This window comes from Suricata suricatta, chromosome 3, assembly GCF_006229205.1.
Source record: "Suricata suricatta isolate VVHF042 chromosome 3, meerkat_22Aug2017_6uvM2_HiC, whole genome shotgun sequence".
Classification (NCBI taxonomy): domain Eukaryota; kingdom Metazoa; phylum Chordata; class Mammalia; order Carnivora; family Herpestidae; genus Suricata; species Suricata suricatta.
The window spans coordinates 7,131,845-7,146,951 of NC_043702.1; the positions used below are offsets into that span (position 1 = coordinate 7,131,845).

General features: G+C 43.0%; 1 protein-coding gene and 1 non-coding gene across 2 annotated transcripts in view; one reads left to right on the top strand and one right to left on the bottom strand.

Moving 5' to 3' along the window:
• Positions 1 to 15,107, bottom strand: part of DIS3L2 (DIS3 like 3'-5' exoribonuclease 2) — a 328,420-nt gene that overhangs the window by 254,570 nt on the left and 58,743 nt on the right. Inside the window, exons 4-5 of the mRNA XM_029932868.1 lie at positions 13,749 to 13,802; positions 7,102 to 7,203 (exon numbers count right to left, since the gene is read on the bottom strand). Coding sequence (XP_029788728.1) covers positions 7,102 to 7,203; positions 13,749 to 13,802 — 156 coding nt within the window. The remainder of the gene's footprint in view (positions 1 to 7,101; positions 7,204 to 13,748; positions 13,803 to 15,107) is intronic.
• LOC115288751 lies at positions 644 to 750 on the top strand. The gene has a single exon (XR_003907157.1). It is a non-coding gene; the product is annotated as a U6 spliceosomal RNA (small nuclear RNA).

A 15,107-nucleotide genomic window follows, 5' to 3' on the forward strand; every position in this document is an offset into this window, starting at 1 on the left:
CCCTGTTTCGTTCCTGATATTGGTGACTTGTGGCTTTATTTTTGTCAGTTGTGCTCGGGGCTTATTGATTTAATGATTTTATTACAGACCAGTATTGTATTGTTTTTGTTTTGAATTTCATTGATTTCAACGTGAGACACAGATGAAAGTAACCACCATGTTTCACACTGCCCCCCCCCCGCCCGCCTTGTGCAGGGGCACGGGTCAGCTGACCCCTCAACGCTGGCTTACCCAAGAACTCAACTCTTCAGCTAACTCCCTAAGTGATCTCATCCACTACCTCCGACTGGACATCACATATAGGCTGATGGCTCCTAAATCTACATCCCTAACTTCAATCTTTCTCTGGAGTTTCAGGCTCATTTGTCCAAATATCTTGTTTCTTTCTTTATTCTCAGTTATTTTATATGGCTATACTGAGGTATAGCTAACGTACAATAAACTGCAGGTATTTAGGGGCTCCTGGGTGGCTCAGTCAGTTGAGCACCAGACTCTTGATTTGGGCTCAGGTCATGATCCCACGGTCAGAGGATAGAGCCCGCATCAGGCTCCACACTGAGCATAAAATTGCTTAAGATTCTCTCTCTCCCTTCCCCTCCCTCTGCCCTTCTCCCCTGCTCACTTTATTCAAATAATAAAACACGTGCTCGCTTCAGCAGCACATGTACTAAAATAGGAATGATACAGAAAAGATTAGCATGGCCCCTGCGCAAGGATGACATGCAAATTCGTGAAGCGTTCCATTTTTTTAAAACTTGAGAGGGCGCCTGGGTGGCTCAGTCGGTTAAGCCTCCGACTTCGGCTCAGGTCAGATCTCACGTTCATGGGTTCGAGCCCCGCGTCAGGCTCTGTGCTAACAGCGAGCTCAGAGCCTGGAGCCTGCTTCCGGTTCTGTCTCCTTCTCTCTCTGCCCCTCCCCCTCTCATGCTCTGTCTCTCTCTGTATTAAAAATAAATAAAACATTAAAAAAAAACTTGAGAGACTGTTGAATACTGAAAATGAACTGAGGGTTGGAGGGGAAGGGGGAGGGGGAAAAGAGGTGGTGGTGATGGAGGAGGGCACTTGTGGGGAAGAGCACTGGGTGTTGTATGGAAACCAATTTGACAATAAACTATTTAAAAAAAAAAAACAAAGCAAATTGCTCCAGCAAAAGTCTTTAAAAATAATAATAATAAAAAAAAAATAAAATAATGAAACACAACTACATATATTTAAAGTGCACAAACTGACCGGCCTTGACATACATACACAATTACGAAACTACCCCATGAAGACAATGAACATGCCCATCACTCCCAAAGCTCCCTTGAGGCCCTTGGTAATCTATCTCCTTTACTTCTGCCCCAAGCAACCAATGATCTGCCTTTTGTCCACACACATTAGTTTGTATTTTCTAGAATTTTCTATAAATGGACTTGTACAAAGTGTATTCTTTTTTGCTTAGCTTCTTTACATCCATCATAATTTATTTTGAGAGTCGACCATGTTGCTACATGTATCAATTTCGTTGATTTTTTTTTAACTGCTGAGTTGTACTTGTGGAATAGGTCTAGCAGAATTGGCTTTCATGCCTTTGGACATCTGGGCTGCTTCCAGTTTGGGGCTATTACCAAAAAAGTGGCTATGAACTCATATACAAGTCTTCATGGAGACAAATGCCTTCATTTCTCCAAGGTAAATATCCAGGAATGGAATGGCTGGGTCATGTTGGGCATACACTTAACTTTTCAAGAAATTGTCAAACTGTGTTCCAAAGTGACTACACTATTTTACACTCCCACCAGCAGCGCGTGAGAGTTCCAGTTGCTCCATATCCTTGCCAACACTGGTTATGGTCAGTCTTTTCAACATCAGCTATTCTAGAGGTTTTATAGTTGTATCTTGTGCTTTTAATTTGTATTTCTTTTCCTTTAAAAAAGATTTTTTTAATGACTTTATTTTGAGAGAGAGAGGCAGACAGTGAGTGGGGGAGGGACTGAGAGAGAGACACACACACACAGAATCTGAAGCCGGCTCCAGGCTGTGAGCTGTCAGCACAGAGCTCGACGCGGGGCTTGAACCCACAAACTGTGAGATCATGACCTGAGCCGAAGTCGGACGCTTAACTGACTGAGCCACCCAGGCGCCCCAGGTTTGTATTTTCTTAATGACTATGTCAAGCATCTTTTCCTATGCTTACTTGCTATCCATATATCTTGTTTAGTAAAGTATCTCTTCAAATCTTTAATACCGTTTCTAAATAGGTTGTGATTAACTAAAAGAGTTCTTTATCGTCTAGAAAATAAAAACCTTTGGTCAGATAAATGTTTGCCTTTTTATAACAGTGTTTATTAAAGAGCAAAAGTTTAAGTGCTTAATAGTCAAATTTATTGATTTCTTTTATGTTTCATATTTTAAAAATATTTGTTAAATCCAAGATCACTAAAAATTTCCTTTTTCTTACAGAAAATTTTTACTTTTTATGCAAACATTTATAACCACAATCCATTTCACATTAATTTCTGTATATGGTACAAGGTAAGGGTCAAAGTTCATTATTTTTCATATGGCTACACAATTGCAATAGCACATTTATTGAAAAGAGATCCTTTCTCCATCGAATTACTTTGGCACCTTTGTAGAAAATCAATTAATCATATATGGATGGGTCGATTTCAGGACTTTCTATTCTGTTCCATTAGGGTCTGCACGTCTGTCTTGACATCACCACACAGTTTTGATTATCAGAGCTTTATAGTAAGTCTTGACATCGGGTGATATACAGCCTCCACTTTTCTTCTTGTTTTGGCTATCCTAGGTCCTTTGCACAACTATATAAATCTTAAAATCAGTTTGTTAACGTCTATAAAGAAGCCTGCTACAATTTTCTTTGGGGTTGTGATTAATCCATCTGCCAATCTGAACAGAATTAGTATCTTAACAACTCCGAGTCTTTTAATTCATGAGCATGGTATTTTTCACCATTTACTGAGGCCTTATGTAATTGTTCTCAGGGATATTTATAATTTTAGTGAACATGTTTACACATCTTTCGTCATATTTTTCCCTAAGTATATCATGATTTTGATCCTATTAAAATATACTTTAATAGATTTTTGAGTTTCCAATTCCTCATTGTTAATATGTAGAAGCTCAATTGATTTTTTCTATCAACCTTCTGTCATAGAAGCTAATCTCACTTAGTAGTTCTACTAGCTTTTTGTAGATTCCTTAGGATTTTATACATAGAAAATCATAGAGTCTGCGATTAAAGACAGTTTTACTTCTTCCTTTCCAGTCTGAATGCTTTTTTCCCTATTGCCTTATTGCACTGGCTAGAACCTCCAGGACAGGGCTGAAGAAAAGGGATGAGAAAGGACATTCTTACCTCATTCCCACTATTGGAGGGAAAGCATGTAGTCTCTCCCCTTACTAAGAGTGGTGTTAGTTATAAGTATCTCTACATGTTCTTTGTCAAACTGAGGAAGTACTCTTTCATTTCTATTTTGCTGTGGTTCTTTTTTATTACAAATGGTTGTGGACCTCTGTCAATTATATTTTCTGTATCTATTGAAATGATGACATTCGACCGAAATATGGTAAGTTTGGTCTGCTAATGTGGTGAAATTGCTTTTCAAATATTAAACAAACTTTGCATTCCTGAGATAAGCCCCATCGGCTCGTGTTGTATCATATGTTGTTGGATTCTATTTGCTAATATTTTGTTGAGGATTTTTTCAACCATGTTTGTGAGGACTACTTACTAGTCTCTAGCTTTCTTCTCTTATAATGTCTTTCCCTGGTTTTGATATTAAGACAATGCTGCCTTCTCAGAAGTTGGAAAAGGTCTCCTCCTCTTGCCTGTTCTGGAAGGGTTTGTGTAGAATCGGGATTATTTCTTCCTTAATTTAGTAGAATTTATGAGTAATGAATCATCTATGCCTCCATATATTCTCAACATCTCGATTAACATGTCTGAAAGGAAATTAAAACTTAACACGGCCAAGCAGAACTCACGATTTTTGTACCCAAACATGCTCATCCCTGCTAGTCCTCATTTCAAATTAATGGCAGCATATTCTCCCATTTTGCTTAAACCAGAATCCTGATCCTTCATTCCCTGCTTTCACTAACCCCACTCCTCAAATCTGTCTTCAAGTCCCGTCAGCTCTACTTTCAAAATTGTCTCTGCTTCTCGCCGCCTTTGCTCTCACGGCCCCGCATACACCTGCTAACTGGCCACGCCCATGCACGATTGCCCCCACTGCACTCCATTCTCTAAATAGCAGCCGGAGCGATTTGGGGCTAAGTAAGACCATGTCACTCCCTGGCCTAAAACTCCCAACTGGCCCTTAATCTCCTCTGCCTTTAGGTATTAACTGTAAAATAGAAAAACAACAAGCTTTGTCTATACATATAGCCTGAATACACTGACTGTGGGAAATCTACAAGAATTTCAGTAAATTCTTATCTGTTTAACTAGCTTCAGTGACCTAAAAATTACAAAATCACAAACTTAGACTTCTTGGGGAAAAACACAACTTCGCTGTGTTGAGTCTTAAAGGACGTAGAGGTTTTTGTCTAGAAGCAAAGGCACCAAGGCAGAAGTAAGACTACCCAAGTCCTAAGCTGTCCTTCTAGAACTTGACAGCAACGAACACCTTCACCTGAAACGTACCCTCATCTTCCTAGGCTTCCTGTCCAAAGCAAGACTGGTTCAGACAATACCGGGAAAGGCTGTGCCTGCTAGTCTTAAATACAAAGGAGGTGAAAAACAGGGAAAATAATGTAATGGATTTATTTATTCATATGTTTGGTTTTTTAGCTATCCCCTGCTGCAGCCAAGGTAGGAAGGATGCCAGGAAACTTGGTCTGGCTCTTTTTTAATCAAGCTCATCCATCTCTGTAGAACTCAACAGTGTTCTCCTATATGCTCTCCATTCCTCTTCTTGAACCAGTCAACACCTTACACCTGTTCTGGTCAGCGCTAGACTCAATTTGCTAACTACTCTTCTATTTCTTTCTATTCTGCCCATTCTTACTCCTTAAGTTAAAGGAAACCCCCATCTTGCTTGTTCCTTCTTCAGATCATCTTCACTCTAATAATTCTGCCTCTTTACTCCCTCAAATGACCTCCAGGAATACTTCCTTTAGTTTGACCAGGCCCTAATGCATTCTTCTTGTCTTCTTAGATATGATCAACATTGTGCTAGATGATGCTTTCCAGAAAAGAGGAAGTGGCCTAAATTAATCTACGTTCCCAGGACCTGGAACCAATGCTTAGCTGTGCTTTTGGAGAATCAAGGGAGGAAACTACAACATAACTCACAGTAACTGGGGGTGGCCTGGGGGATCGGGACTAGGCTGACTGACTCTGCACTTAACTTTACAGCATTAATTATAATTATCCTTAAATTTGTGTATTGTTAGTATCTGTCTCTCCCTGCCCTTCCCATCAGACTAAACGCTCCATGAGGGTTAAGAACTATGTCTATCATGGGGTGCCTGGGTGGCTCAGTCAGTAAGCGGCTGACTTTGGTTCAGGTCGTGATCTCACGGCTCATGAGTTCGAGCCCCACATCAGGCTCTGTGCTGAGAGCTTGGAGCCTGGAGCCTGCTTCAGATTATATATCTCCTCCTTCTCTCTTTGCTCTCTCTTTCTCCCTCTCTCTCTCTCTGCCCCTCCCCTATTCACACTCTCTGTCTCTCAAAACTGAATAAAAATATTGAATTGAAAAAATATTAAAAAAAGAAAAAGAACAATGTCTATTATGATCTTGACCATCCCTACACCCTACAAATCCCTAGCATATAGGTCTAACTCAGTTACTCTAGCCCTGTCAGATAAAAACAAATTTAATTTATATCTCAACAAAGCTCTGAGATAAGGTAGTACTATCCCCATTTCTGGAAAAGCTGATAATAAAAACCAACATTTCCTGAGCTGCTACCATGAGTTAGGCACCTTTCTAAGATTCTTACCTGTATTCTCATTTAATCCTCATGACAAACCTATGAAGTAGGTACTATGATTATTCCCATTTTACAGACGAGGCATTTAAGGCACAGAGAGATTATATAATTCACCCAAAGTTGTACAGATGAGTTGCAGAAATGGAATTCAAACCCAAGTAGCCTAAAAACTCCACTCGATTATTCCCTATAGTACTGCTCAATGAAGACAACACCATATTCCTCAATACCAATGAACTGAGCCAAATAAAAGATGAATACACGCTACAAAGAAAAATCCAGACTTAGACACACAAGTTGCCAGTTCTCCATGACAATTCAAAGAAATTGCTACTATGAATCATTCCAGCACCTGACTCTTATTTAAAATAATAGTCAAGGGGCGCCTGGGTGGCTCAGTTGGTTCAGCGTATGACTTCGGCTCAGATCATGATCTCACAGTTCGTGGGTTTGAGTCTCATGTCGGGCTCTGTGCTGACAGCTCAGAGCCTGGAGCCTGCTTTGGATTCTGTGTCTCTCTCTCTACCCCTCCCCTGCTCACACTCTGTCTCTCAAAAATAAATATTTTAAAATTTTTAATAAAAAAATTAAATAATCAAAAATCACACCTTTCTTTTCAAGTGAAAAGCATATATGGAGAATGAAATCCACAATATTCTCATGTTAAAAACATTTTCTTCTGCCACCGGATCCCTGTTTTCTAAAAAGAGCCTATTTTTGTCTGCTAAAGGTTGCCCGATCACCACACTGGCCCTACAGAGCTAGGTGCGTGCTGTCCGAGTTTTCCCACAGAGGCAGCGAGAATGCATGAACCCGCCACCATCCCCGTGGCTTTGTCTTTCCAGTTCTCCCAGTATGAAATGTGGGGACATAGTACGTATCAAGTTTGAAAGCATCCTGCAAGCTTTTGTTCTGTCCTAAAAATTACCAGAAACCAATGCAAGGCATACGACAGGGAAGACAGGTCACAAGGGAGGGAGCAAGGAGAACAGCTCAAATCATTAGCTGTCTGCCCACCAGATGCTTCTAAGTTCCCAGCACTCCATGGCCTGCTTCTGAGGCAACCACAGGACCTTAGGAGTCATGACTGCTTCAGCTTTCGATGTCTCCCTGAGTTCTCTATTATTAGAAAAGGAAGTTTTAGCTTACCTTCCACTGCTCCTCTGGAAGCAGCTTCACGACCACCAGATCCCCATTCAGGGCTCTGTTACGAGCAACGACACCATCGATAAAAATGTCGCGATCACCATCCTAGGTTGGAGAGAGAAAACAGTCACCTTACCAAGGCCCGGAACCAAAAAATACATCCTTGGTTTAAAAATTGTGAACTCTACAAACTGTCCACTGACTTAACAGGAACGCCAGTACACAGCCACACACAGACCTAGTGAGAAGCCAGTCTTCGGAACTAGCAGAAATGGGCAAGGACGCATGAGAACAGGTTAGCAGAATGTTAAAAAAAAAACAAACAAAAAAAACCAAAAAAAAAACCCATTTTGTTAAGTATAAGAGGAGATCTACAGGCAGACCAAAAAGGAACAGGAACACATGACGCAAAACACCTGAGGCTGCGTGCTTTCATAACCGGGATAAGAAAGGAGTAAGTGATCCTTTCTTGTTCTAAATCAAATAAAGCACGATGATGCCTTTCCTAAACTAACTGAGTTTTTTTAAGTATCAAAAAAGGGTAAAAAGTAGAATTTTTCAGGAAAACAGCAGAACGGACAGCATATAATCCCGCAGGTGGTTTTCTTGGGGTCGCAGGAGCAGCGAGCAGCTCTAGGAATTAGGCTCGCTTAGGAAGAACCAGCAGAACCACACTCCTCCCCAACCCAGGCCAGTGGCAGGGAAGGCAAAGGATGGTTGTTTGATGGAGACCTAAGTAGAAGACAAAGAAGAAAAGGAAAGGGACATGAGGTCCACGAAGCGTTCTCACACCCCTCCGCCTGTCTGACGGAGAAGGGTGAACTTGGACCCCCCCCCCCGCCGCCGGCCTCCTGTGAACACAAGGCGCGGGACACCTACGTCCTCAACCACATGCTCACAAATAACCCACTTAAAGCAGCGAAGCCCTAGTGAACTCCCCGGGTATCAAGTGCTAAACTTAAACAGAGGCCAGAGTCTTCCTAGTAAGCCAAACTCCGTTGCAAAACCACTTAAATGGAAAAAAGAGCTAAGGAAACCCACTCCCTCAGCAGTAAGGGTCCATGAAAAAAGAATTAAGTAATTTCAAAATGTTTCATCAGCAAACATGCAAACATGTACTCTTATCCTTTTGTCCTGCTAAAGGTTGATACTGAGTGCTTCTCTTCAGAAAATAAGAGAGAAATAAAACATTCATTTTTCTTAAAGGAAATAATAGCAAACAGGCAGAGAAAACCACCACTCAAAATTTTCTAATAGAGACACTTGGTTAGGTAAGATTTAACACTCTATAGACTAAAGGTGATTACTGTATCATTTTAGTTAAAATTGAAATGAGCATTTCAGGGCACCGGGGTGGCTCATTCAGTTGAGCGTCTGACTTCGGCTCAGGTCACGATCTCATGGTTCAGGAGTTCCAGCCCCACATGGGGCTCTGGGCTGACAGCTGGGAGCCTGGAACCTGCTTCGAATTCTGTGTCTCCCTCTCTCTCTTCACCTCCCCTGCTCATGCTCTGTCTCTCTCTCTCTCTCAAAAATAAATAAATGTTAAAAAAGAAAAAATTAAAAAAAGAAATGAGTGTTCCAAATTCACCCAAGCTGCCCTACCATCACTAAAAATGGGTCTCTAGGCACTCAGCATTTTTTAGTTTCCAATTACAAGCCTTTAGAGATCTTTTAGAGAAGTGTTTCTGTTCAATTTCCAATCTAACCATGGGCTCACAGCTGTGGTCTACACAGCCTGCCAAGCCTGACCCCCCCAGTCCCTGAGGAACAGCCCCCGCATCAGCCACAAGGACAGAACTACCGCAGTTAACCTCACGTTGAGCTTCTCAGAGACACAAGGAAGAGGCAACCAGAAAACAAAGAGCGAACTGAAGTGAACGGCTGCCTTCTGCAATTTACAGAGCACCAGGGTCTCTCCAATGTCCCCGGATGAAAAGCAGCTGTCTGGAGGTCACTCCAACCCATGATCACGTGTCAAAACACATGGAATGAAACGCCTCTTTCATAAGCAGGTGCACCACCCTTAGCGCAAACATTTACGATGGTAAGACACGGGTATTGTCATATCCCGTCCCAAGAAACCAAGAGAAGCAGACAATATACCAAAAACCCCCGCCTCAAACGAGATACAAATTTACAGGTGCTGCACCGCTGCTCAGCTCGCACGGAATCCAGTGTCTATTGCAGAGCCTCTTATTTTAAAGACAGTGAACTTGGGAACCGCTCAATATTAAAAGTTTGATTCATCCCACTTGACTACTTAAAAAAATTTGTTAATGTTTATTTATCTTTGAGGAAGGAGGAGGTGGCAGACAGAGAGCGCGACACAGAATCTGAAGCAGGCTCCAGGCTCCAAGCTGTCAGCACAGAGCCCAGAAGGGCGCTTAACCAACTGAGCCACCCAGGTGCACCCTTACCCCACCACCACCACTTGGCCACCTTTAAAAACCAAAGAGTTCAGCTCTTTATTTGAATCCCAAAGACTAGCTCTGCCCACCCACCCCCAGAAAGAATAGGGGGGAAGGATGGCTAATGAACAACCCTAGAGAAAACATAAAGGGATCTGCGGGTACCTAAGTAAATACTTAGGAGGGGAAAATGGGTAGTTCAGTCAGTTAAGCATCTGACTTTGGCTCAGGTCATGATCTTGAAGTTTGTGAGTTCAAGGCCCACATCAGGCTCTGTGCTATCAGCATGGAGCCCGCTTCAGGTTCTCTGTACCCTCTTCTCTCTGCCCCTCCCCTGGTTGCACACACGCATGTACATGTTCTCTCTCTCTCTCTCTCTCAAATAAACATTTAAAAAAATACTTAGGAGGCTTCGAAGTGGGGAGGACAACACAAGAGCCTTCCCTGCTGATGCAGTAGCTTCCTCTGGACCAAATAAATCCACAGATGTTCAAAGGGTGCCTCCCATGACAAGACGCACAAAAAAGTTATAAAACTTCTTACACCAACATATTCAGAATGGAGCGTATATTACTTGTAAAAAGCCAAGTTTCTTTATTTAGTCCATTTCTCCTCTTTATCCTGTTTGGATGTCCTATTTGGATTTAGTATCCTATTCCAAATAGGACAAAGAGGCATCTCAGTTATACCAATTTATCTTGGTTTGCTTGAAAGGCACATGGTTTTATTCTAACTCTGTAACTTACTTTTTACTGAGAATCCCAGGAGACTGGCAGGTACACGTAAAAGTGACTTGTCCCAGGTTTTTTGGCTTTGTCAGAAGAAAATGAAAATCAACTTCCTATCAGTAGGAATCATAATGAACCTAGGTCAACATCCCCCAAAGTGAAGTACTTTATTAAAACCAAGTGACGAATTACTGTTCTTAGCCTGTTGATTTAAGTAGATATTTCAACAGAGCAAATGACATTGTGTAAGTTCACAACTTAAAGCTTTTAAAGTTAAGAAGAACCCAAATAACCAAATCTAGTGTATTTCTGTTATCTCCAAACGCTTTAGAATTTTAAATTAGAATTTAGAATTTTTAAGTTGTAAGAAACATCAGACAATCTGATCCACACCTAATTTTACAAACAAGGAAAATTTGAAATTTCCTGTTGTCAGAGCAGGAGCTATGTCTTCGATTCTTGTCTTTACTCTCAGTGCCGAAGCCCGTGAACCAGGAGCTTCCGGGCCCTGGTTCTGACCTCCTCCTCCTGGCCCACCTGTGAGCATTCTTCCAGCTCATAAAAGCTCCCACGTGACCTGGACACGAGCTACGTGTGCTCACAAACCCAGGCCAGAGGTGGTTGGGGGGTTTTTTCTACATGGAGTTTGCTGCCTCCACTACCCCCTCCTCGACGCCTCTAAAACTGAAACTGACCACAAAACCCCACAAAACCAGAATGCAGGACTGTTCTGGTGTCCACAACCAAAACTTACAACGAGGCCTTGAGAGAGCTCTTGCAGTCAGTTCTCAGTTACTTAAAGGTGAGCCAGTCAGCATTCTTCTGCCCTCTGAGACACCACCACCACTCCATTCATGCCAAATAGGAGAATAAAAGAGGCACACAAATAGGCCAATCCTAATATCAAAACTGTCGAAAAGATTCTTCATAGGACATGCCAAGAATACAATTTCAAGTAGAACAACTTGGGCTTCTGAAACATCAATAACTTTGCTTCTTGACTGTGGCAGCACATCACCTGCAAATTTAAGTCCTACGAATTTAAATTACAGGAACCTAACCAGGCCCCACAGTTCTGAGCACCTTTGCTCTGGCGCTTCTCCGGTCACACTCCTCCCTGTAAGTAGGGAATCCTCTGGGCCAAACGGAGGCTCGTCCCTGAGCACTTGCTCAGCCCCAAGTCCACTTCCAGGGCACACACAGGCACCTTCCCCAGGTCTGTTTGCCCACTGGACTTGACAGGTGGCTAAAGGGCAGGTATTTCCAAGGCAAGTGGACAGAATTTGGACGTGTGGGATATGATAAGATGCTCACATAGGTGCCTGCAGGGGGCCTCACTGATGGGGGCGGGGGGTGGGTCGCAAAGAGGGGGCAGGGAGCCAGCATCGGGAAGGGAGGAGGGGTAGGCCGGAGGCGGACCCTCTCGGGGCAGCCACACTTCAGCATGGAGCTCTAAGGAGTCTGAGAATTCCACATTTGAACCCAAATCCATAGAGGTGTATTTGGCAAGAAATAGACTTTATTTGTCATGAATGTATTGACTTAACAGTTTGCTAGTTTGACTTATACTTTTAAATATTTAATATAACGTCTGCATGCCTCCATTTGTACTCTTGTTCTGGTTCCCCCACTTCTTAGGAACCCGCCTAACAGGGATCCAACTCGGAGAGGTCCAATACTGTGGACTCAGAGAAGAAAATAAGCAGTAAAATTTTCAAAAGGCTTCGTGTAGCTCCCCTTCACATTCTAGTCGATGGCAGCAAACTTCAGGGAACACGGGAGATGGGAGATTTATAATCTGCTCGGCTCCCAGGGGTCTCTCAAGATGACCCCCTTCCTACACAGGGTACGATTCTCGTGCAAAAAGCCCATGTTTTTCATACAGCAGGGCCCCTCTTACAATCAAGCCCCTTCAGCTGGTATGCCGACAAATAAACGGTCCTTCTTTCTAATGCAGAGAAAACGCTCGTTATGCGAGACTTGCTGGGAGATTATCTGTCTCTACCATGGCATATTCCTAAGAGATTTTTGTGGGTGAGTTTTATGCTTACTGAGTGTGATTTTCATCTTAGGAGCAAACTTGAGAATCTGAACACCACGCACACAGTGTGTCTGCTCAAAGACAAAGCTACTCCTGCAGCCGAGCGACCATGGCAAGGCTGACCCGAAGTTACAGGAAGCGCCAGGGTCGGCACATCCAGCACTTTCCGTCACCGGAACGGAACAGGATTCAGAGAGAACAGTGAAACATGCCAGTGATACTTTTTATCGAATCCGAGGGGTAAGACTGAACTTCAGAGACGAATGTGAATCCTTGGCTTCCGTGGGGCAAGAAAAAAAAGAACTAAACTCAGCTTGGGAATAGGTCTTAAAAATTACTGTGACACTACCACCATCTGTGAAGCACGTGACTGAATGTGGATTTTTACTAAACTTGTCATTTAACATCGTGAAATATGTTAACCCAAAGGAAAAAAATATATATTTATTTATTATTCCATTCCCTCATCAATAAGCTCAAATTTATTCCTATGCTCTCTTCCACCATTAAAATATCTGTAACTGGGGGCATCTGAGTGTCTCAGTCAGTTGAGCGTCCAACTCTTGATTTTGGCTCAGTTGATGAGCTCGTGGTTTGTGGGACTGAGCTCCGCACTGACAGCAAAGAGCCTGCTTGGGTTTCTCCCTTCTCTCCCTCTGCCCCTCTCCCCAGCTCACATTTGCACACGCACATGCACACACATGCACACACACACACACACACACACACACACACACTCACTCTCTCTTTCTCCTTCTCTCAAAATAAATAAACTTCAAAAAAATCTATAATTCTATGGCTATCTTATTTATGGCCGCCTGGAAAAGTCACATCAGAAATCTGAGACTCTTGCTCTCCCAGCTTTGCACAATCAAGCCTTATCCGGAGACCTCCTGTAACTATATGTCAGAGTGGACTTCCCTTAACAGGAGAGAACCTGTTAAAATGAGTCATGAACGGAAGAAAGTGCATAAAAGACCCAACAGTGAAGAGCCTTATACCAAGTGCTATCACCTGCATAAAAGTGAAGTGAGAAACTCTGACCAAAAAGAAGAAAAGCGTCACACATTATTTTTGGACATGTTTGCAAATTAGCTCATGCAGTAGATCGAAAGTAGATAGCATATTTGTTTAGGAAAGATTAACTTAAATCAGCAGAAAAACCCATAAATCCTTTTAAGCCATAAACCAAGGGCGTCCAACTGCAAGCACTGGTGGGCGTCTGTGTGGGCGCAGCTGCCCCCAGGCCCGGGTAACAAACGCCGCCCCTTCACTTCCGGTGTGGGTTTAAGACCGGCAGAAGCGGTTGTAAGCCAAGGGCAAATTTTGCTTATTTAAATGTGAAACAAATCCTTGCCCATCCTCGATTTTTACTACTCCACTTCTTAGTTAGAATATATGATTTCAGTTTCCAAACACATCTAAAAAATTAAATGTGACATTAGTTTATTATAAAGTTATTGAACTTACCGGGGAAGGAATGAAGGCTTCGTGAAACTTCTTTGGATTAATTCTCAGTACACCCTTTAAAATAAAAATAAAATCCATGAAAATCTCGTTATACACTTAGAATTTTTCCATAGGTATGTTATTCTCCAGTAAAAAGTTTCTAAATTAGTTGAACAGCTCGATCTAGGAAACGATTCAGCCCTACGAGAACCACTCATTAAATGCGTGAAACCTGATTTATACCGATGTCTGGAACGCAAGGTCCCACTGAAAACTGAAGGCTCAGGCAGGCCCCTTTCTGTGAACGACCCAGGGGAGAAGCAGCCGAGCAGTGACTGCTGGATGGTACGTGGCCCCGGACGCCCGCCTTCAGACCGAGACCTCTAAGATCAAGGCTATGTGGGATTACGTCTCACTGTATAACGGCCTTCTTTTATTCACGGCGACCTTGCCCCGCTTGCTTGTTTCTGTGACGACTTTCAGAGTGACACGGGTTGACTTCCAACCTGGATACTTAACCTTGAGAGACCAGATGCGTGTTTTTTCACTCTGGCCCTTCGGCAGAGCCGAATGAGTCAACGATTCAAAATGGTCCAGGACCAGCTCTTAATGTAAATGGGAATCCTGGCTCCGACAGCCAGGCCACCCAACCTGCCTTCAACTTCATGTTATTCCAGCACCAAATCAGGGTCTGCTTCTATTTACGCACAGGGGTGCAGGTGGGGGCCGCCTTCAATAGCAGTTCAGTATTTTAAGCTCTTGCAGGAAGTTGTAACCCTCCCAAGGTTCCAGCTGCATTCGAAGGCCATTAGAGCACATGGAGAGGCGATTATTTTCCTAAGAGCCAGACTCAAAGGGTGTCTTGAGAAAGTGTTTTAAATAACATTTTCCCCCCAAACGTTGAAAGACTCCAAGATACATTAATTCACCGGAACAGGTGAAGGCCTAAAATAGAGTAGGAAATAGTCCTTCTCTCCCCTGGTGCCCCATGTTTAAATTACAAATTCCCACAGTTTATACTGTTCCCATCCTGGGTGGACTTAATTCAAGAGTTACGGCATACTGGCATCGTTCAGGAGCCTGAGCCACACGCTGCGGAGAGAGAGTGGTGGTCAAGCCCGCTCCCTGTTTCTGAAATAAAATACGAAGACCGCTTGCTCTCAGCTGGGGGCATTAGGAAAGGTCCAGAGACAGTGTCTGCCCTGGTCGTTGACAGAGGAGAAAAATTCGCAGATAAACCAGAAGGGAAATACAGACAAAGAACACCGTAGAAGCAAGAGTGCTTCAGAGGGCAACGGCTCTTCTCCACCATGATGGGACTCTGCTCAGGGTAGGAGATGGGGGCGGGGGGCAGGGGACAAGGCTGGCATAGCTCTCTGA